This window comes from Chamaea fasciata, unplaced genomic scaffold, assembly GCF_029207755.1.
Source record: "Chamaea fasciata isolate MVZ Bird 193981 ecotype frontalis unplaced genomic scaffold, bChaFas1.0.hap1 SCAF_3, whole genome shotgun sequence".
NCBI classification, from domain to species: domain Eukaryota; kingdom Metazoa; phylum Chordata; class Aves; order Passeriformes; family Sylviidae; genus Chamaea; species Chamaea fasciata.
Genome location: NW_027094088.1, coordinates 31,882,373 through 31,902,852, shown reverse-complemented (window position 1 = coordinate 31,902,852; position 20,480 = coordinate 31,882,373). Strand labels below are relative to the sequence as shown.

Sequence of the window (20,480 nt, the reverse complement as noted above, 5' to 3'; positions counted from 1 at the left end):
CTGCTGGATAGTAAAATAATTACACAATAATTTTTGTGAAACGACTACACTTACTGTGTGTTACACAGCAGTTCCCAGCGAATGGGAACAACACAGGCCTCGTTTCACTCCCCCCGCTGGTAACAAAGCTCACTGAGGGACCATGAGTTTTTCAGGAGCCAGTGCTTAAGGCCGAGGTCAAGTAAGACTCCCCGTGGTGCTGTTTACTTATCCCTGGCTTCCTCCACAGCTGGAGTATCCTGTTCCCTCACAAGGGGGGTCTACATCCCCCGAGGGCCCTCACACTCGCACCGACACCGAGTCGTGGGAACCCTGAAGACAGACGCAGCCGCTGGGGCTGCGACGAGGAGGCGAGGGACGGCCACACGGCCCCGCTCTGTGGGCGGCCACGGGGCGGGCCGGGCCGAGCGCGGGGCCGGGGCCGCCCGCGGAACTACAGCTCCCGGCGTGCCCCGCGCCGTTGTTCCCATGGCCACGGGCAGCCGGGCCCGCGCCCCGCGCAGCGATGCCCAAGGCCAGGTACCGGGAGCCCTGCCGGGGCTGGACACGGGGGATCGCTCCCGCTGCCCTGGGGGAAGGGGCAGTCGGCCGCGGGGGACAGCTTAGAGAGGGAGGGAGGGCTTAAAACGGGTCGTTCCGGCCTCTACCCCTAAAGCGAGCGGGGCCGAGGGTAGGTGGGGCACGCTTGGCCCTTGTCCCGTTGCTTCTGTAAGGGACCCCACATAAATGGGGTCTGCAGGCGGCCGCGGGTGAACCTGAGCACGGGGAACCCGAGCAGCAGCTCCCCGGCACACCGAGCGCCGGTCCGGAGCTCTCCCGAGCCCTCCGAGCCGTGCCCGGCCCCTCCGCTGCCGGCGGCCGGGAGCTGCCGGCTCCAGAGGCTGCCGGCCTTCCGCAGGCTCCCGAGGAAAGCCTGGCACGCCACACAACCTTAGCTGTGTGGTGTCTTAGTGCCGCAATGGGCTGCCCGGCGAAGAGGTGGAGTGACCGTCCCTGGAGGTGTTTTAAGGAAAGCCTGGACGTGGCACTCGGTCTGGTGGACCAACTGGTGACTTCGGTCACAGGTTGGACTAGATGATCTCAGGGGTCTTTTCCAGCCTAATTGATTGTGTGATTCCGTGATTAAATGTGCTCCAAGCAAAGCCTCTCGCTGCACAGCTCGTACGTGCTCAGTATGTGCCGCAAGTGGCTGCTGGGGTTACGGAGGAATGTCACTTCAGCTGGTTTGGTTAGAAGTACTTCGACAAAGAGAGGACAGGTGATGTGAAATAATAGTATCAATCTACACCACAATAACCTTAATTTAAATGTTTTCAGGAATTGGGGCCTAAGGGGTGTGTTTTTTCTAATTATTTTCTTTGTTTTCTTCCAACTAGTGATACTTTATGGGATCTTGCTATAGCTGAAGTGGAGAAGAGAGAAAATCCTGATGATGATGATGATGATGATGTCAAGCCAGGGGAAGTTTGGGAAAGATCAATATTATTTATGGGAAACAAAACTGGGGTAATCTAAATACTGTACAATTCTACACTTTTCAAACATAATTTGTGTCAGGGAAAACATCTCATATTTTCAGATGTTAAGATTCACTTAATTTTAAAGACATAACATCTCATGGTCTCATTCTGCAGAGGTCTAATTGATCACTAAAGCCTGTTCTAAATACAGTGTTCCTATTACTGTATTTTTCATGTCTGTTTGTGTATACTTGTAATAAGGGTAGTGTAGCTTGATTCTGATTGAAAATTGGACTTAAATAAAGACTGCAAACAGTCACACGCATTTGCAGTTTTCTGGTACTTTATTACTGGAATTTTAAATAAATTTGACTTAGTGATACAACTTTACACTTTAAAGACAGTACAGTAGAGTTCCTCTTTGTTTCTAATTTCCAGGGAAAGACCACTATCATACTGAGATGCCTTGAGAGGTATGTGTAAAATATTTTAAAGCAGTATTCAGCTGTAGATTAAAAAGCAGGCATATTGTGTGATAATTTATACTAGATGTATGCAGGTGTGTTCTGTAACTGGTTGATAATTTAGGAATGAACTTATTTCCCTTCATTATAACCCCTCAAGTGACCCTTTCAGTCAGTGTTAGCTGAAATGACTCATTTCTTTGGGCTGGTGCTGCTGCTTCTCCTGTCTTCAGTACCTGACACCTCCTGTCTAAAAGTGTCCTCTGCTGACTCTAAGCCAAATTCAGAACTGACTGATAAATACAATTTAGTAACCATAGAATTAACTTCCTTTCCTTAGAAGATCTTGACAAAATACAGTTACTTTTCCTTTAGGGAAGAGTCTCCAAAGCCAACATTAGCCTTGGAATATACTTTCGGAAGAAGGGCAAGGAGACACAATACAGTGAGTATAAAATATAGTTTACCATACCTTTATATATATACACACACCTAAAAATAACATAAAGAAACTCTTTTGCAGCCTAAAGATGTAGCTAATTTTTGGGAACTAGGTGGTGGAACCTCATTAGTAGAACTCATTCGAATACCAATCACTAGCCACAACATAAGGTAAGTGTAAATATTACAGTTCTGGAGTTAATTTGAGCTTTTCTTCAAACATTAGTAATCTCTAGGCTTTTTTTTTTGTCGTTTTTTTTTGTGAAAACCTCTTTCAAAGTGTAAGATAGAACATTTATGGGATTTTGCTAAGAATTACTGTAATACCATGATGCTTTGCTTTGGTCTTCCTTTTCATGCTTCTCTCCTAAATAAACCAGTTCTAAGTAATCTGAACAAAACGTGGAGGAAGTAGGCTGGCCTTAAGTAGATAGAACAAGAAATACAGAAAAAGAAAAGACATAATATCTTTATGCTCAGTATAGTAATATCTGACATAATATAATAATATAATAATATAAGATGTAATATCTTTATGCTTTTTTTGAGAGCAAAAAATCAGACTTGGGGATATATGAAAAATGAAATCTTGCTTCCTACTTCTGTGTGCACACATAGATGCTCTTTCTGGGACAGATATTTTAGGGTGAAGAACAAAGCGAAAAATTGTGATAAAAAATATCTCTAGATTTTTGGGAAATTACCTTTTAATGAGAAAGTCATTTCCCAACAGAGAGGTGACATTTCCAGGCAGGACTAGAGCTACTGAAATTATTTGAAAACAAAAGGAAACAGAAATTTTTATCAAATTAAGAGAATGTAGTGAGAAAAATCCATTAAAGTAATGGATAGCATAAGAAGAAGAAATGCATGAAAAATTGCATAAAGAAATGACAAGGTGATAGGGGGTGCTTTTTATGGGTTTGTTTTTTTGGTTTTTTTTTTTTGGTTAGGGAAGATGGGAGTTGAAAGGGGAGAAAAAGATCAAAAGGTAAGTTTTGTATTATGATGTATTGCTTTATTTCATTGGTATTGAGCTTTAACTTCTGTGGAGAAGAAAAAGGAGGAATATAATTTTTATCAGGTACATTTGCTCCTGTTTTGACTACCATTATGCCATTAGATAATGCCATTATTTGCTGAGAGACTAAGAGGGAATAAAAATAAAACACTTAGGGCATGTGAAGCTCTTTGTCTCTAGAAAACCTTGGGAGAGAAAAAATTAAGTGTAATTTTTCAGCCCCTGACTGAATTAAATTATTTGAGCTCTACCTCCATCAGTCTTTTCTTCCTTTTTAACTGATAAGGGATTTTCTAATGTGGAGAATCCTAAGATTCTTTGCTGGAATAGCAGTGTTCTGTAAGAACAATTCACTTCTGTTCACAAGGCAGTATTTTAACACGCCAGTAAAAATTCTACCATTTCAACAAATACAAGAGCATGTTGCTGGTTTTCCCATCATTGTAGTCTAGCAATTTGCTTATTTAAAAGTTCCATAAACTATATCTGCTTTCATCAAGAGACTTTTCACCAGATTTTTCTTCCCCATGGCATTTTAAAATGAAATTGAGCACTCAGCTGCTTCGTAGCTTTCGTAATACTACTCTGGTCTGGAATCCCCTTTTTCAAGTCAGGCTGGAATGGGATAGAATGATGGCATCCATTCAGATTACTGCATTTGCAATGATCTTTAAAGTTGCACTTAAATGCAGCTGGTATTTTGGGAGGCAGGGTTTTAGAAAGAAAGGACTTCAGATGTAAAACATTTCTTAACAACAATCCACCTTTAAAAGTGTGGTAGTAGCTAAGGATGTCATGAATACTCTTTTATCTTTCAGAAGAGTTTTCTCATGCACCCATTCAAGGTTCCAACAAACTGTCTCAGTCCCTGACAGGGAATATTGTCCTTAACCAGATTTTCTTCATTTCATATCATAAAAGAATAATGAAAGTAGGGAACTTTCCCAGGTATACAGGGAATACAGGTAATAGTTAGGAAAGATCCTAGCCATTGGTCTAGGGTTGTAGACTTACAAGATTTCAGGGATACATAACAGCAGAAATCCTCAGTCATACAGGAAGAAGCTACAGGGCTGAGGATATTTGCATATTTTACTGTCTGAAGACAGTCCCCAAAAACCATGCTTGATTGAAAGTTGCCAAAATATTGGTTCTGAACAAGAGACAAGGGAAAGGTGTCTTCAGAGTACAGAATATCCCTAAAAGCCATCTTGCTTTGCTGTTACATTAAATCCATCTTAGCAGCTAGATGGTCACATTTACACTACAGGTGTGGTTTTGTATGAAAATGCTGACTCCCTCATGTCCTGAATATGTGACCATATAAAGCCTCTTTAATAGGTCATTTGCTGTAGTTCTGGTATTGGATCTCTCCAAACCTGATGAACTCTGGACTACTATGGAGAGCCTTCTGCAGGTCACCAGGAACCACGTGAACAAAATTTTAACCAAACTAGAGAAGACAAACCCTGAAGTAGCTGCTGAAATTAAACAAAGAATGTGGAATCATCTGCAGAGGGATCACCCTGTAAGTTACTTCTAATATTTTCTCCAGATGTCACAGGCCTTTATACAGTTAAAGATAATGCTTTTGAAAATCATAAACAACTCTTTTAGATTTTTATGCATGACTGAAAATCCATTTGATGTAGATGAACCTGTTCACTGGAAAATTATAGCAATTTAATAAAAATTCAATAAGAGCAGAAACAAGGAAAGAAGGTTTCTTATATCTTTTTGTTAGATATCTAATGTGATTGTTATGGCATGTTACACCAATCAAAAGAAATAGTTTTAGAGTAGCAGTTTGCTTTTTTTCCCCCTCATCTTTTTAAAATGAAGATGAAAACTAGAATGTACAAAAGTCATCTAGCAAGAGACTAGCTGAAGGTACAAATTTAAGCAAAGAATATAGTTATAACAGCCATCAACATGACTATATACTTTGCATTTATTTAAATGTCTATCACAAACTCAATGCCTTTTGATAATCTGACAACTAATTAAATTATAAAGTTTCAGAAATGTTAACATCAGTCCTTGAAACATAATTGCTAACTAAATCTCTGGAAAAGCTAAACTAGATTATGCGCAATAGAAATGAAAAGTCATTGTGCATTAAACCTCTGCAAATGTTGTGTGTATATAATGCACAAATACGTATTCAACAATTCAAAGACCTGGCATGTAAATCTAGTTACTGTAATTTCTATAAAATGCTTCAATACAGCAAGTGCTTGTAGAGCTCAGAAATTTTAAAGGAACTCTAAAGATATGAGAAAGCAACATATGCAGCACTCCATAGATTTAGCGTATGGGGTTTGATACTGGGATTATTTTGGTTTTTACATTTAGAGAAGGTAATTCACAAAAAATCTACATGCACACCTGGCAATAAGTTTTGACCACAGTGTCTAGTTTCATATAGTGCTTTACATATCAGAAAATTGCAAGCTTGTTGCAATCAAGAAAAATAATAATGCTATTAATTGTTAAGAAAACTTGTTATTCTTGCACTGTAGGAAACGCAATTATACCTTCTGAACTAAAATATCTGTTTAGCTTCCATTATCAAAGACATAAATAATGCAAATAAAATATGTTATTACTGTTTGGTTCTCTTCTTACTTTCATCATTGTTCAAAGAAAAATTGTGTCAATTTATTAGAAGAAAATACTACCTTTTATAGTCAAATTAAATGACAGTTTATGGAGATCTTTATGTGCCTTTTAATGGCTAAACATATTCTTATCATAAACAGAAATCAATGAAATACTTACATTTTTAAGGATTAAGATATATTTCATCGGCCTGGCTAAAGAATTATTTGCTATGATGATAAAACATATCAGTTGCAGACCTTATTTAAAGAGGCTGGATGCATCTAAAGTACTCCATATTCAAAAATAAATTCCATGGTCCAAACATGAATAGGGTTCAATAGCTAGTTTGAAGGTTTCTGATGTTATCCCAAATTTTCCTCTTCGGTATGAGATGAAAACTATTTTTTCAGTTTTATATTCTATATATGCATTTTAAAGTTGCAATAGTTTTGCTTAAAGCTTTTGCTCTGACAGTGGATGAGTGAAGCCAGTATTTCTCCTCTCCAAGTAGAGGATTTTCAGTGTGTGCAGCTTCTGTCAACATTTTGTCATTTAACCTGTCTGTGAAATACCTGGGGTTAGGAGGGAGCAGTGGGACCACCCTCTGCTACAACACATCTTTCTTGCACTGCTGCAGCCACAGCAGCTTGAATAAATAATTGCTTGAACACATGAGGGGATTGTCTCATTTCATGTGGACGACAGCAAACCCTTCCAGATCACTTGAGAATTCTTGTAATTCACTTACTAAAATTTTTATCCCACATTAGCTATTTACCACTTAAGTCTGCACTCTCAGACTTGTTTTCCTCCACTGGTACTGATTCACATTTTCAAGATTGTTGGATGATGTTTCCTCTTTGTGCTGATATCAAACATTTGAAATTCACATTAAATATTGTTTAAGTAAGTGTTCTGACAGCTCAGAGGGATTATTTCCTGGCCATTTAGGAAGAAAATGGGAAAATGGTAGAATATAATATGGATATTGCAATAAAACTGATTCCTCTACCTTAAGGTTTGGAAAACCTTGTCTTCTGTGAATTAAATTTAATCCCTTTCAATTGCTTCAGCAGTTGAAATCTTCTACAGTTTGTTTACAGAGCTTAACTGTCCTATATCTTTTTAACAGGACTATGCATTAGTCGACCCTTTTCCAATACCCTTGGTGATAATTGGAAGCAAATATGATATTTTTCATGTAAGTAATACTTAAGTACATTTTTAATAATTAAATTATTCCCAGTAAATATTCTATATACTAAAATTTCACTAATATAGTACTAATCTTTTGAACTAAAGTGTGGACATCCTGTCTTCTACCACCAAAAAAAAAAAAACAACCCAAAATCTTTCCATTCAACAGCATTAAGGAAGGCCTGCTGTCATTCCTTCACAAAACACCCCCAAACTGATGATTTTTGAGATGTACTTAGAAAACGTTGAGATACAAGTTGCTGCAGACCTAAAAGGGAAGCAAGAAAACACCATGTGGAAGATTTCCTTTTATAATGAGAGAAATCCAGGTCCAAGTGTCCCTTGTGACAGCAGCTCTAAGTTTATGGCAGTAGAAGAGGAGTGTACCTCAAGTCAAGCTGATCAGATTTTTTTGGTAGTTGTGGCAGCTTCAGTCTGGAACTTCTTTTAAAATACTTCCTAAGTTTCTAGAGACAAGTGAGTAATTGCATCTTTTATGGAGGGGAGGAAAGAAATGTCGTGGTACTACTGGATTCTCTCCCAGGACATAAAAACCCCAAACAAACACATACTCACTGCACTTGATCATGAGAAACTAGGGACAGGATGTCTGATTTTTAGCAGTCATGCTGGCAGCCTGTGCTTCTCTGGATGGCTGCACAGTGCACTCCATACCTGGCTGACTCTCTGAGTTACTGAACTCTTCGTTCATAAGGAACTTGCCTTCTCTCATACCAAAGCTTTATGCTGAGCCACGACCTCCTTAAATGACTCTCATGTAATAAGGAGAAAATGCCAGCCCGATCCCTTTGGGGGTCTATGGATTGACTCCTGCAGGCATCACTGGGACCAAGTTTTCGCCCATTTTATCCAGGGAAGGCCATCTGTATGATTTTAGATTAAACAGACATGGATGAAAAGGTATTTTGACGCACCTTTCAAATCTTGCAGGTATTAGAATTTAGATAGCATATACCCAAAGATTTACTTAAATATTTTCACAAAAACATCCTTATTCTTCTAGTAGGCAGCATTTCTACTGGTAAAAATTTAAAACAATATCAGACAAATAAATTGAAAATTAAATGTGCATTCTCAATTAAAAAACTTTTCCTGGACTTACATATTGCCTGAATTAGGCTCCAGATGTAAAAAAGAAACAAAGAGAAATTGTGACATTTCTTTTCAGAGTAGGCTGTTACTGATTCTGTCTTAAGATATAATTATGCTGACAGCTGAAAGCCTTATATATTGTAGCTTAAGTGCATTGCAGTTTATATATATAAAAAAGAAAAGTTCTAACTGTAGTATTTTGGGTTTTGTTTTTTACATCTATGTTCTACTATCAACATTTTCAGGAGTTTGACTCTGAAATGAGGAAAATAATAAGCAAGACACTTCGATTTGTTTCCCATTATTATGGAGCATCATTAGTGGTATGTATAGTCACTTTCTGTTTAAGGATAGAGAAGATGAACAATAGTTCTGTTAAAAAACAATATTTTTTAAAATAGTACTGTAAAACTAGAGAAAATGGGATTTCATTGGTTTTACAGTAGCTTTCTTCATGAGGCTATCTGTTGAACAAGTCACATTACAGGCAGGAGATAAATGGACATGCCTTGTGAACAAATAAACTGCACAAGGTCCCAGTATCAACAAAAACTAAATGAAAATAGTTACCTGTTGGCCAGCTTAGTTCCTGCATTGAGTTTACTGCATCTTGGGCAAATTTTTTTTTTGGTACAAGAAAAGAGAATGGGCAAAAGTGATTGCCTTAGATTGAATTAGAGAACTGGCCCTTTTGGTAGAAGCATGAACTTACATCGAGTGACCCAGCTTTAATAGGCTTAAAATCAAGGGCTCATTTTCACAGTAGTTTATGTATACCAGATTACTGCACTTAGGGTGTTGAAGTAGGACAGGAGCTTCCTTACAGAAGTGGGTAGAAAGATGCCAACATGAGGACATTGAAGTATTTATTTTACTTTGTCAGATCATCCTCTGAGTAAAGACAGAAACATGCGTGCTGAGATTCACAGTCCAAAAAATGCTGTCTCTTGGGCTCACTGTGCATCAGAAGATGGGTCTAATTGTATCAACCATCATTTATGCAATAAATAATATTTAATAGTAGCTCAGTGATTATCAAAACAACTGATGTTTACTTTGAATACTTAAAATCCCAGCATGTCCTTTTGCATCCACGTAAAGCTTTTTCACTCCGACACATGAATTTGTCTTTTGTTAACTGAGAGTGCAACTGTCTTGGTTGAGGTTTTTTTAGTATTTAAACATTATTGTAATTAAAAATTAAAAATAGAACATAAAACTCTTTGTCTGCTTAATCCTGATTGTCATTGAAATGAGAGGGAGAAACTTAATTTCCCACACCAGGGATTTGACTTCTCTCTCAAAGACACAAATCTGTTAGATATAAAGGCCCTTAGACACAAAGAAGCATGTTGTTTGAGAATATATTCTGAGAACTGCTTTCTGATAAATCTGTACCATTCTGCCACTTGGAAGCTGTTTTTAGTTGAAAACTGAACAGTTACTCATTACATTTCTAAATGTTTATGGTATTCTGGATAATTTTTTATGTAATTTAAAATCGTAACTCATTAACCCTGGGCAAAAGATCTGTGTCTCGTAATGTGCATATTTCAAAAGTTTTGAATCAGTATTTTAAAAATTATTCCTTAATCTTTATTTATGCTACTTTTTAATCTTTCTTGATCTATATATTCAGTAACAAATATATTCATGTTTTTGAAAGGGAATGTGCGATTTTTATTCTAGTCAACACGTACCAAGTTTATTTGGGTCAGGTATTAATTAGCCAGGCTCTATCCTCTCTATAGATGGCAAAATGCAATATATCTATGATGGATGCTCATAATGTATATTTTGTTTTCTGATTCATTTAGTTTACCAGTAAATCTGAGGCTCTCCTGCTGAAAGCCCGTGCTCTTATTAATCACTTGGCATTTGGCTACGATAAAAGGTAACATTATTGTTCAACTATTAAATGTCTTGCTCAGAGCCTAAAATTACTTAATAAAAATATTTTAATCATAACTTTTTTTTCTTAAATATTATCTCTGAAAGATTTTTGTTCGTGGTCTTGGACTCCTGTGACTCAGCTGCCTATCTCTGCTAAAGACAGTGATAACTCCTTAATTTTGATCCTCAAACTGATGAATGAAAAACAGGGTTACCATTGGAATTGAATACTATTTTATTTACGTGTATTTATATGCAAACCCCAGTAAGACTCTAGTCTTGGCTTGAATGATGTTTTTTGTTGATTTGTAAATGCTCGCTTGATACATTTTCTATTTTTCTGTTTAGCAAGTCTGTATCAGTGGATCCCAGCAAGCCTCTCTTTATACCAGCAGGCCTGGATTCCATGAGCCAAATAGGTTAGAACATTCTTCTGTTCATTGTTTGTTGCTTAATTGTTTTGAAAACAAGAAAAACATTTTAAGCAAATAGATAAATTACAGCACATCAGTATCAGTTTTAACAGATTATTGAAGGAAATAGATTTTAAAATCATGATTCATTATATTACTAAGAATTATTTGTGCAGGTTTGTTAGGTAGTTTCATAAACTCTCGGGACTGTGTAAAATAGTGAAGTACCAATAAGCTTAGAGCTGAAAGAAAACAAAATACACAAAACCTCTCAGCCCATTTCATGGTAGGAGATTGATGTTTTTTTCAAACTTTTTGCAGCTTGTCAGTATAGAAGGTAAAATACTAAATTAAATGGATCATTATGCAAAATTATTCTGTGATTTATGTTGTTATGACAACACACTTGTCTTATGTGTGCTGTGATCCTCAGGACCACCACCTGTCTCTGACAGTGATCTTGGAAAGATGCGTGCCAACACACCTTTGGAACTATGGAAAAAAGTATTTGAGAAAACATTTCCTCCCAAGGTAGGGATGTCTGTGCTGTGCACACCACTTCTTTTTGCCACAAAATAGCAGCAATATCCCTGCTCCTTTTTGTCTTTCAAGTCCACTGACTGGAATGTCAGTCTCAATTAGCAGTTCTCTTTAATACATTTTTAAAAGATGATGACTTGTATGTAGTAGTGCTTCTACATCTTCAGTCACCTCCCTACATTTAGAAATTATGAAAGATGCTGTTTTCAATATAAAATGCCCTAACATGATAAAGACTAAACTTCTCAGAAACTATACAGAAGTATTATTTTTCATGTTAGTTTTCCTCATAGCCTTTAAAAACACAAATGTTTCCTGCTGCACCCACCCCTCCAAATACCCCCTGAAACAGCTGGAGAAATGAATACTCTTCTCATCTTGCAAGTTCCATTGCTGTTCATCAATGTGTCAGTCTAAGTAAAGATTTAAACATTTGCCAAATAGATTCACAGTCTCCTGTTTTGGTTCCACAGCAGGCTTTAAACTCTGAAGTTATTTTTACGCATTGTAAACTTCTTTTTCCATTGCCTCACCTAAGAAGTAGAATTCTGCTTTGTTTTATTCCAACACTGGTATTATTGCATTCTTGCTACTTTCTATTTGATATGATTAAGGAGAAATGTGCAGGACAACATTTTAAAAACCCTCCTCATTTGATAGTTTTTCTTACTATTAGTGTATTTGCTTCTTTGGAATTCAAGTTCTAGTTCGCTCAAGGCTAGGAAATGAAAATTCAGATATTTGGCAAAGATAGCAATCAGTTATTTATTTAAATATTATATATATTTATATTTATATAATCAGTTATATATATTCTCAGCTATTGAAGTAATGCTTCTGATAACCAGAACTGAATTCTAGTCATGAGTATTAAACAGTTTAGCAAGGGCAACCTCAACTGTGCCTTAATGTCATGGACCAGAAATGATATTTTCATTTTGGTGCTCAAGAATAATAACCAACCACCAGATAAGAATATTTTCTGCCCCTTAGAATCTATCTGCACTATTATTTTTTCTTCATTTTACTGATAGAACACCTTTTTTTTTTTTTTAACTAATCTGTGTCCTGTAGCACAAAATTGTTCCATAAATGCAAGCTTTTAATATATTTGTATTAAAACCAAAAACTTTCGCTTCTATAGTGTGGCTTTTTCTTACTAAATAAGATAAATTCTATCATTTGGGGTTTTCTCTTTTCTCCTTTTAGAGTTCCTGTGATTTACAAGATACCAAGGACCCTGCACAGGATAGTCAATATGCTGAGTATGAAGTTGATGTCATGAGAGCTCAGAAAAACCAGGTGTGGTAATTCTCCAAAATGCTGTTCACAGTCAGGTATTCCAGAACCACCAGCACTGCTGAACTGATTGCAGATACTCATACCTCCCCTTTTTGCCCTTAAATAATTTCAGCTTTAGATTTCAGTTTGGTAGTTGGTTGTGAGGTTTCTTTCCCATTGTTAAGATACTAAGCCAGCAGACCACTGTTAGATCCCAAAGTTTTGGCTCTGAGTTTCTTTAAAAATTAATAATTCAAGTTTTCCCTCAAACTGTTCCATAGAATTAACTCACTAAAATAAACTTTGAAGCTTTCTTGACAATAATTTCCTCATTTCTTCACCCTGTACTCTCATTTGAGTGTTGACTAACAGAAAGTGTAGGAAGCAATATCAAGGTCTGTGGTGGGGACTGCTTACTTCTCTCTTTCTCTTCAAAACTAATTTAAACTGGAAAGATACTGAGATGATAACATTTCTAACTTGAATTTGCAGGCTACGGACATTTTATCTTAAACAGAGTGAATGGAATTGTTCCACAGAGCGGTGATATGTGGCTTAACCCCTGAATTCCAGGAAAGACCTTTAGTGGGGAAAGAGTCTTCTATTTTTTCTTACTAATTTTGAAATGTTTCTGCCTTTCTCTCGATTAGTGGGAAATTAATTTTATGGAAAAATTCTGTGGCAAACTAGATGAAGGTGAAAGGATTGGCTTACAGCTATCAGTATATAATATCAGCTGAGTAGCAGTTCTGTATATAGTAGTTTTCATCAGTATCACAGGTAGGGGTCTGTTAAAATCAAACCAAGATTTATCCAAAGAATAAAGGAATTTCAAAAATCCCCTGCAGCCTTTGAACTTGCACATTACCTGCAATATCCTGTTAATGTAGGTATCAGTTCTGAATTTCTGTCACATCAAGAGCAGTCTTAGGAATCACTGAAATTTGTAAAGCGTGCTGCTTTTGGAATTTATAATACAAATATACTCAGTATAGCTACATATCTCGAAATAACTATATAGTATACTAGGTTTTTTATTTTTAAATAATAATGTGTTGCAAAAGAAGGTACTGGTATGTATTGATTAAATTATTCAGGAAATTATTAATTTTCTGGTTTTAAACAAAAGAGACAGGCTTTTAGAATCTTATCTGTTCAAGGGCATTGCAAACTATTATAGCTTCTTTTTTGTTGGACAACTACAAGTAATTTGAGTATTAAAGAGAAAATTATTTTTGTTATCTGCAGTTATTTCCTAAGTTTCTATCACAAAGTTTAATTTTTACAAGATTATTCGCACGTTATTAAAATGTTTTATACCAGGAATTTGAAGTGCACTAAGCTAGAAATATACATCTAAAAGAACTCTCTAGTTGCAGTGTTTTTTGAAGTGTCCTTCTGTTTTCCAGTTCAATGGAAAGCAAGCAGCACAAAACTGTATTTTTAAAGCAACTTTTTAAATTAATCATGTGTCTGACCTTCTTTATAGAGTCTCATGGTATCTGTTGTGTGGAAGGACTAGTATATCAAGATGGTCAATATGCAACGTGTTGCTAATTAAATCATGGGACCTGATACAAAATTGAAAGTATCACGTGATGACAGTGAATGTTTTCATGTTATCATTTTTCTCGGTTACTTTCGGTTAATTGGTGTTACTTTGGACTCCAGGTGATAGCCTATTTGCTTATTTATCTCAAAGATAAGCTTTAAAAGATAAATAAACACAAAACCAGCAAGGGAAGCAAAACAGAGCCCCTGTCACTGCATCTGATAGAAGAACCAGCAATACCTGACTGACGCAGGTCAGGACTGCTTGATAATACTGTAGTAGATATAGAGATAACTGTGGTCATACAAAGTTTAAATAAATAATTTCCAACTTGGTGATTTTGATTGAAGGATTTGCCTGCATCCTAGCAGAGTAAAAGATTGAATTCTAATTCTTGAGTATAAAATAAGAAAACAGTTTAAAAAAATCAAGAAAGTCCCTGGCTGACTCTGAGGTACTGTCGGCCAGCATTTATCTGAGATGCTCTTTGGCTATAGAAGTTTAGAGTTCAGCTCATCAGCATTCTGACATAACTTTTCTTTTAGACCAGACTATTTTGTCTCCTTAATATTTTCAGAGTTAACAATGAGATGTTAACACTTTCTTTCTGAACATTTTTGCTATGGAAAGCTCCCCGAGGCTGTCTTTTCCTCACTGTGCCTTTCTTCAAGACGGAGCACGTCTTTCTTTCTCAACTATGTCTTTTCAGAATTCTTTTCCCAGTTCTTGCCCCACAGACATACATAGCACAGGTTTATATCAAATAGTGCTGTTGGAATTGCTTACTACTTTTCATTCCCTGTAGTTAAGCTCTGAGAGAGAATACAGCACCAGGGACCTTTTGAAATTTAAATTTCTAATGTAATTCTTAACTAGCAGATTTTCTCCAGGAATTACTGGAATTTTGGTTTTTCTGCAAGGCTTTCAAGATTAAAAAAAAAAATCATTCTGCATAGTTATTACGTTTTAAATGTCTGGGTTTTGGTTAATTATTCATACGTACACCACGTGGCAAACTTGTCATCCTTTTGATGCTTACAGGTCACCTTACTTTGGGTTTTGGTACACACATAACTTGAATTAGAGTGAGATCTTTTACACTAATATTTCTGATTAGAGCTACATATATACACCTACATCTGTGAGCACCTATGGGGAGCATGAAAGTCTTGTTCCTTAGTTTCTTTTAAATGTTTGTGGCAGTGAGAGCCTCGCACATGGGAATCTCTGTCCTTTAGAAATGCGCTCTGCCACAGATGTAAGTACTCTAAGGTGTCTTTTTGAAGGTTTTTCTTTGTTTGCTGTTATGCCTTCACTGCTAATACTCAAAATAGGTGCTTGGACCTTTTGATCTGAGCATGTGACTGCAGCTTCATTCATTAATGCAACAGATAAAGCTCAGCCTTGAGCTCAAAGAACTGGAGAGCCTCCTACTCAGGTGCTTCAGGAGTCATGCAGTGCCAAAGTTCACAGTGACTGATCCTTGTTACTCAGAGCTATTACTTCAGGGATTGGTGCCAGTTCTAGCTGAAGCCTCATGCCATGAAGTCAAAAAAGTGGATGCCTGGTGCCATTTGATGTCAGCTAACAAGGCATGGAAGCCAGTCTTAACAGACAGAGATGTAACTGTTAAGACTTGAAGAAGTCATAAACACAAGAAGATTCCACATCTCATGAGGAAGAATAGTTGCATTTCCCCTAATATTGCAGCAGCCTAATCAACCATGGCAGTCACAACCAAATGTCACCTCCATGTCAGATCAGCAGCTGACATGGGGACTGTGTTGGCCAGCAGACCGAGAGCCATATTTTTTTCAGCGAACTTTGCTGACATGAACATATTGCTGATCTTCAGGAGACCATTTCAGTCTTATTCCACAAAACAGAAGATTTCATTCTGTGCCATAAACCCTCGGTCACACCAGTGTTACTGGGCAGAGAAATATAATAGTCCCCTACCTTAACCTGCATAAGAGAGCAATACCACCTTTCATTTTCTCCACAGGAGGGCATGTGCTAGTCTTCATAAGAGAAAAAGTTATTTAGGATATTTACTCAGCTGCCAAGAACAAGCTTTCTTGTTTTCACATGAAAGCATGTCCAAATGGGTAGAAAAGATTTCATTTTTGAATCAAATTGAAGAGCATTATTAGAGCACTGTTACTAAATTTTTTACTAAAGTTTGTGTGCTTAAGACCTTTAATCAGTGTTTCAGTACTTGGTTGCTTTCACCATGTTCCAGACTGAGGGCACTTCCAGTGAGAAACTGCATGAAAAGAAGCCATATCAGTCACACAGAACAGAGGGAAATGCAACAATTAAGGCTTTTCCTACAATCTTAATTTTTCCTCCTTGTTTGTAGACATTGTAGTATTGTCTTTAATTACATGATCATATACTATTTTGCTGAAGTCTCAGTTCAATTGTTCAGTATTTCTTTTCATCATCTTTATTCTTTATGTACCTTATTTTTCAACCTGCCATTCAGACACTTCAATGAACACAAAAGTATTAATTTTTTTTTCTCTGAGAGTGTGTGGTAATGTTATCTTATCTGAGTGCCTCACAAACATCAGTTAAGTCTTTCTTCCCAATGCCTTTATGAGATTAGGTGTGATCTTCCCCATTTGACGGATGAAGAATTTACAAAACACAGAAGTACAGAAGCATTAAGGTTTAAAAAAAAAAAAATTAAGCCCACTTTATGCCAATGTTGAGACATCTGTGATAAGTTGCTAGCACTAATTACATTTAAAGCACTCAGAGCACATTGTAATTGCAATTTTTTTTTTTTTTGGAAATCTAATTTCAGCCCCCTATACTCACACCCACAAAAAAGCATAGCATAATGCTAGCATGACGATTTTGGTGTACTTTGAGATATATTCTTTTATAGGATCTTCTTTCACTTTGGAAAGATAATCTCTTAGCTGACTCTGTCATCAGTCTATTCTAGAATTTTGCTCATGTTTGGAGGATGGAACTTAATGAGCAGGAAGGGGCCCTTTTACAAGAGGGTGTCTGGAATGATCTTTAAGTAGTGTCTGAAAGAATTTTGCATTACACTTCTGACTTCAGGGGATGTATTTTACTTTCTATTTTGCATAGAAACTAGGTAAGTGCACTTTGCTGACATTTACCTCCTGAATCACTGATATTTGTTAAAAGATTTTTTTCCTAAATATCCTCCCATTTATTGTTTTTCTTTTTTTTTTTTCCATTTCTCATTGTTTAAATGTTACCCTTACCTAGATACACGTCCAAAATAAATACTTATAATTTTTTTCTGTACTTCTGTGTGTGGTGCAATAGCTATGCAGCTTTAAGATATGCTGTGGTTTGACAGTTTGCACGTTTGTATTGTTTTGAATTGCCTTCACACTGAATTGCTTTCTAGGCTAGCTAAACTTACAGCTAAATTAATACTTCTAAATTATCTGCCTCTTTCTTGAAGGAGTCTAATCAGATGATAAATCTGCAAGGGTAATTATTTAGCCAACACCTGTAGACATGACCCCAAGACGGTATTGTCATATGTAAAACCTGGCTATCTAATTTTTCCCTTCCTGAAAGCCTTCGATAAAGTTTTTAAATGAAATTACTTATCATAAAGCAGGTTCCATGTGCTCCTTAAAATACCATAGTATTCTTTCTACTCCTAACTGCTGGCAGGTTTCCAACAGTTCAGTATGTTCCAAGATCATAATTACTTTATATTAATAATGAGGGAGTGAAAATACTGAATAAAGACCAGCTTAGAGATAGAACATTTCTATAGTACTGGAGTTGTAGATAATAATGCAACTTACTGGCTTTAGCCTAGACACAATATGTTGTGTGTCCGTCACCCATGGAGTTGCATAACCCTACCAGTAGACTCCTACAAGCATCAGGAGGAATGTGCACTAACTGAAAATCTCTCTGCTCATACAGCTGGGGTGCTTTCTGAAAACTTTGCACCTCTGACAATGCTGCTGAAGTTATTTCCTGAGGGAAAATTCCATTTATTATTTCTATACAATCTTAATATAATTGCTTTGTTGTTCTGTCCTTTAATTTCTTCCCTCTGTGCTCTGGACTGATAGTTGATACTTCTGTTAAATTCACCAGGTGGGAATTTGGTTATTTTTGTCATGCTGATATTTGCATGCCTACAGCAAAACCTGTCTTACCCTCTGAAGTCTATTCTATTAAAACCAAAATACAGTTGTAAAACACATGTCCACTTTTGAAGGACTTTGCTACATTTATCCTAAGCACTGCTTTGTGTCCACCTCTTTCCTGATCTAAGTAAGATATGGTGAGTTTTTTGTCTTGCAAGCCAGTACAGGGTTAGGTACCTCATTAGAGCACCATCCTTCTGTAAATTTACTGGAAGCCTTACTCTGAAATAAATGAAAAGCCATTGTAATGCTTCCTAATTTTTTTTGTTCTGAAAAAAATCTTTAGAAATTACTTACTTCTGACAGTACACATCCTACATAAAATTCAGCAGAGGAAACTGTTGTTGGTAATGGTGCTAGAACCTTTTTATTCTAGGCTTCAGTGCTCCCAGTTGACTGAGATGAGATCAATTTGTCTACCTTGCTAGCACTCTACTGTTCTAAAGTACAGCAAAATGTAGCTCCCTACATGACAGCAAATGTGGCAAAATTCATACCACTTTTAGGATAATTTTGTTAAATATAAAAATATAGTAGATTTTTTCTACAGTAAAAAGTGTTTGTACATACATACATTTGCCAAATATATACGTGAAGTTTCTGGAGACTTTTAGTAATGAGAAAATTAGCTTAATATGTATTTATGTTTCTTTTTTAGGAACTTGAGCAGTACAAAAGAAATGCCTCTAAATCGTGGAAAGAAATGGATTTTGACTCTGATTGATGAACTGTTCTGTCTTCAGTTAAACACCATTTACAAAATTATTTTTATCATTTTTACATTACATTAGCAATTTCATTTCATGCAGTTAAAAATATATAATACCAGACTACAATGTTAGGATTTATTAAGCATCCCTGATGTTATTTTTCATAAAAGGAGCTGTTTATTCACTGAGTTCAAATTTGTTTATATTGGCACTGGCAATGAGTTTTAAAAAGTGGGAAGAAAGGAATTCTAGATTGCTCTCAGATGGGTTTGTTTATGTAGACTGGAATTAGTCAGTTCTACCTATTTTAGAAGTTACAACACATGATTTGATTTACTTTTGAATACTTCTAGCCTAAGCATATATTTAAACAAGTTTTCACACCCAAAATATGAAACTGTGTAGTGTACTAGACATCTTTTTGTAGTTCAAAACCAAAGCTTAAGAAATACTTGCATAATTGTTTGATATATTTGAATAAATAAACAAAGCTAAAACTGGCAGAATAAAGTGTAGTTAAAACCATCTTTGACCTGAATTCAGAAGTGTGCTTTCTCTCTGTCACAAAATCATAGTTTAATACAGGACCTATTTCTTGCAATGCATAATGTCACACAGAGTTTAGAAGATGGATGTTTCTGTCATATATTCATGTGCTAGGAAGTCAGTCTAATTAATTTAACAGATACTTGGTTAGTGCTGACAATATTATTGATCCACATTCTGCCTAAACTAGGAATGGGGTTTTGTCCATGCACACCTCACTAGTGTAAGATGCACTGAGTGAGTGGAGAATACACAAGACAATCCAGGTCAAAGCCAGAGGTGTCTTCTGAGAGCTCAGACTTGTCAGAGAGTGAATGTCTGAACAATCACTTGGCAAACCAGATCAACCCTACATGCTCATAAACATGGGAGAGACAGACTAATCTGGTATCTTTCCAGCTATTTAAAGCTATTTGTTATTTTTAACATATTCACCAGATGTTTTTCTGATAACAACATTTGTATCTCAGAATATTTTACATAAAGATATTAGAAAAATACATTTAAGTGGAAATACTGTTACCTTGAGGATTGCATTTAAAATTCCTTGTTATGAACTGCCTCATCTCAAAACTATCATATTAAACTAGTTATATAATTACATAATTTTAAGATACAAATATACTTACCTCCTTGGAGAAATCTATCTACCTGCAAAAACTATTTTCTTCACAGAAATGAAAATAAGATACAAAATTTAGGAATTCTATGTCTGTTAAGTTTTCAACTTTGAAAGGCCCATGAGAATAATTTCCAAAGATGAAAATGGCATTGCTTCCAACAAACAACTTTTACACTTTTTCCCTGGTTAAAATGACATTTTATTAAATAAAACCAAAACATTATTAAACAAACATTTTTTTTCCCTTGTAATTCATAAACTGCTTCCAAACCAAGATTAGTACTTGACAGTGAAAAGAAAGAATTGATATAAATAACCTAACTGTCTTCACTGATTTACCATCATTTACAAGGCAAAACCAAGTTGGGTAACTTTGATACTGCTTGAAGATCCTGTACTCATCCGCTGTATAGTATGTATGAGATTAAAGTGGAGTGAGTTCTTGATTCTGTTTTCACAC

The 20,480-nt window shown here is 36.3% G+C and overlaps 1 protein-coding gene across 5 annotated transcripts; it reads left to right on the top strand.

The window, feature by feature from the left end:
* Positions 1 to 433: 433 nt before the first annotated feature.
* On the top strand, positions 434 to 20,211 carry DYNC2LI1 (dynein cytoplasmic 2 light intermediate chain 1). 5 transcript variants are annotated; one of them, XM_066178509.1, is made up of 13 exons: positions 434 to 519; positions 1,377 to 1,506; positions 1,899 to 1,933; positions 2,300 to 2,369; positions 2,448 to 2,536; positions 4,728 to 4,914; positions 7,123 to 7,191; positions 8,546 to 8,623; positions 10,118 to 10,194; positions 10,542 to 10,612; positions 11,040 to 11,137; positions 12,356 to 12,448; positions 18,801 to 20,211. In XM_066178509.1, the coding sequence occupies exons 1-13, from the start codon at positions 506 to 508 to the stop codon at positions 18,864 to 18,866; spliced, it is 1,077 nt and encodes a 358-aa protein (XP_066034606.1). In that variant the 5' UTR covers positions 434 to 505; the 3' UTR covers positions 18,867 to 20,211. The 5 variants fall into 5 exon arrangements, with proteins under 5 accessions (XP_066034606.1, XP_066034603.1, XP_066034602.1 ...); XM_066178505.1 differs by lacking the exons at positions 434 to 519; positions 18,801 to 20,211 and adding exons at positions 1,152 to 1,258; positions 12,920 to 14,265; XM_066178504.1 differs by lacking the exon at positions 434 to 519 and adding an exon at positions 1,154 to 1,258.
* Positions 20,212 to 20,480: the final 269 nt, after the last annotated feature.

What these genes read in the sequence shown, in the direction of transcription:
- DYNC2LI1 (XM_066178504.1), top strand. Translation starts at nt 1,209, where the DNA reads ATGTCACTTCAGCTGGTTTGGTTAGAAGTACTTCGACAAAGAGAGGAC. An exon ending in TTATGGGAAACAAAACTGGG is followed by an intron (nt 1,507 to 1,898) that starts GTAATCTAAATA and finishes TCTAATTTCCAG; the next exon opens with GGAAAGACCACTATCATACT. An exon ending in AGAAAACATTTCCTCCCAAG is followed by an intron (nt 11,138 to 12,355) that starts GTAGGGATGTCT and finishes TTCTCCTTTTAG; the next exon opens with AGTTCCTGTGATTTACAAGA.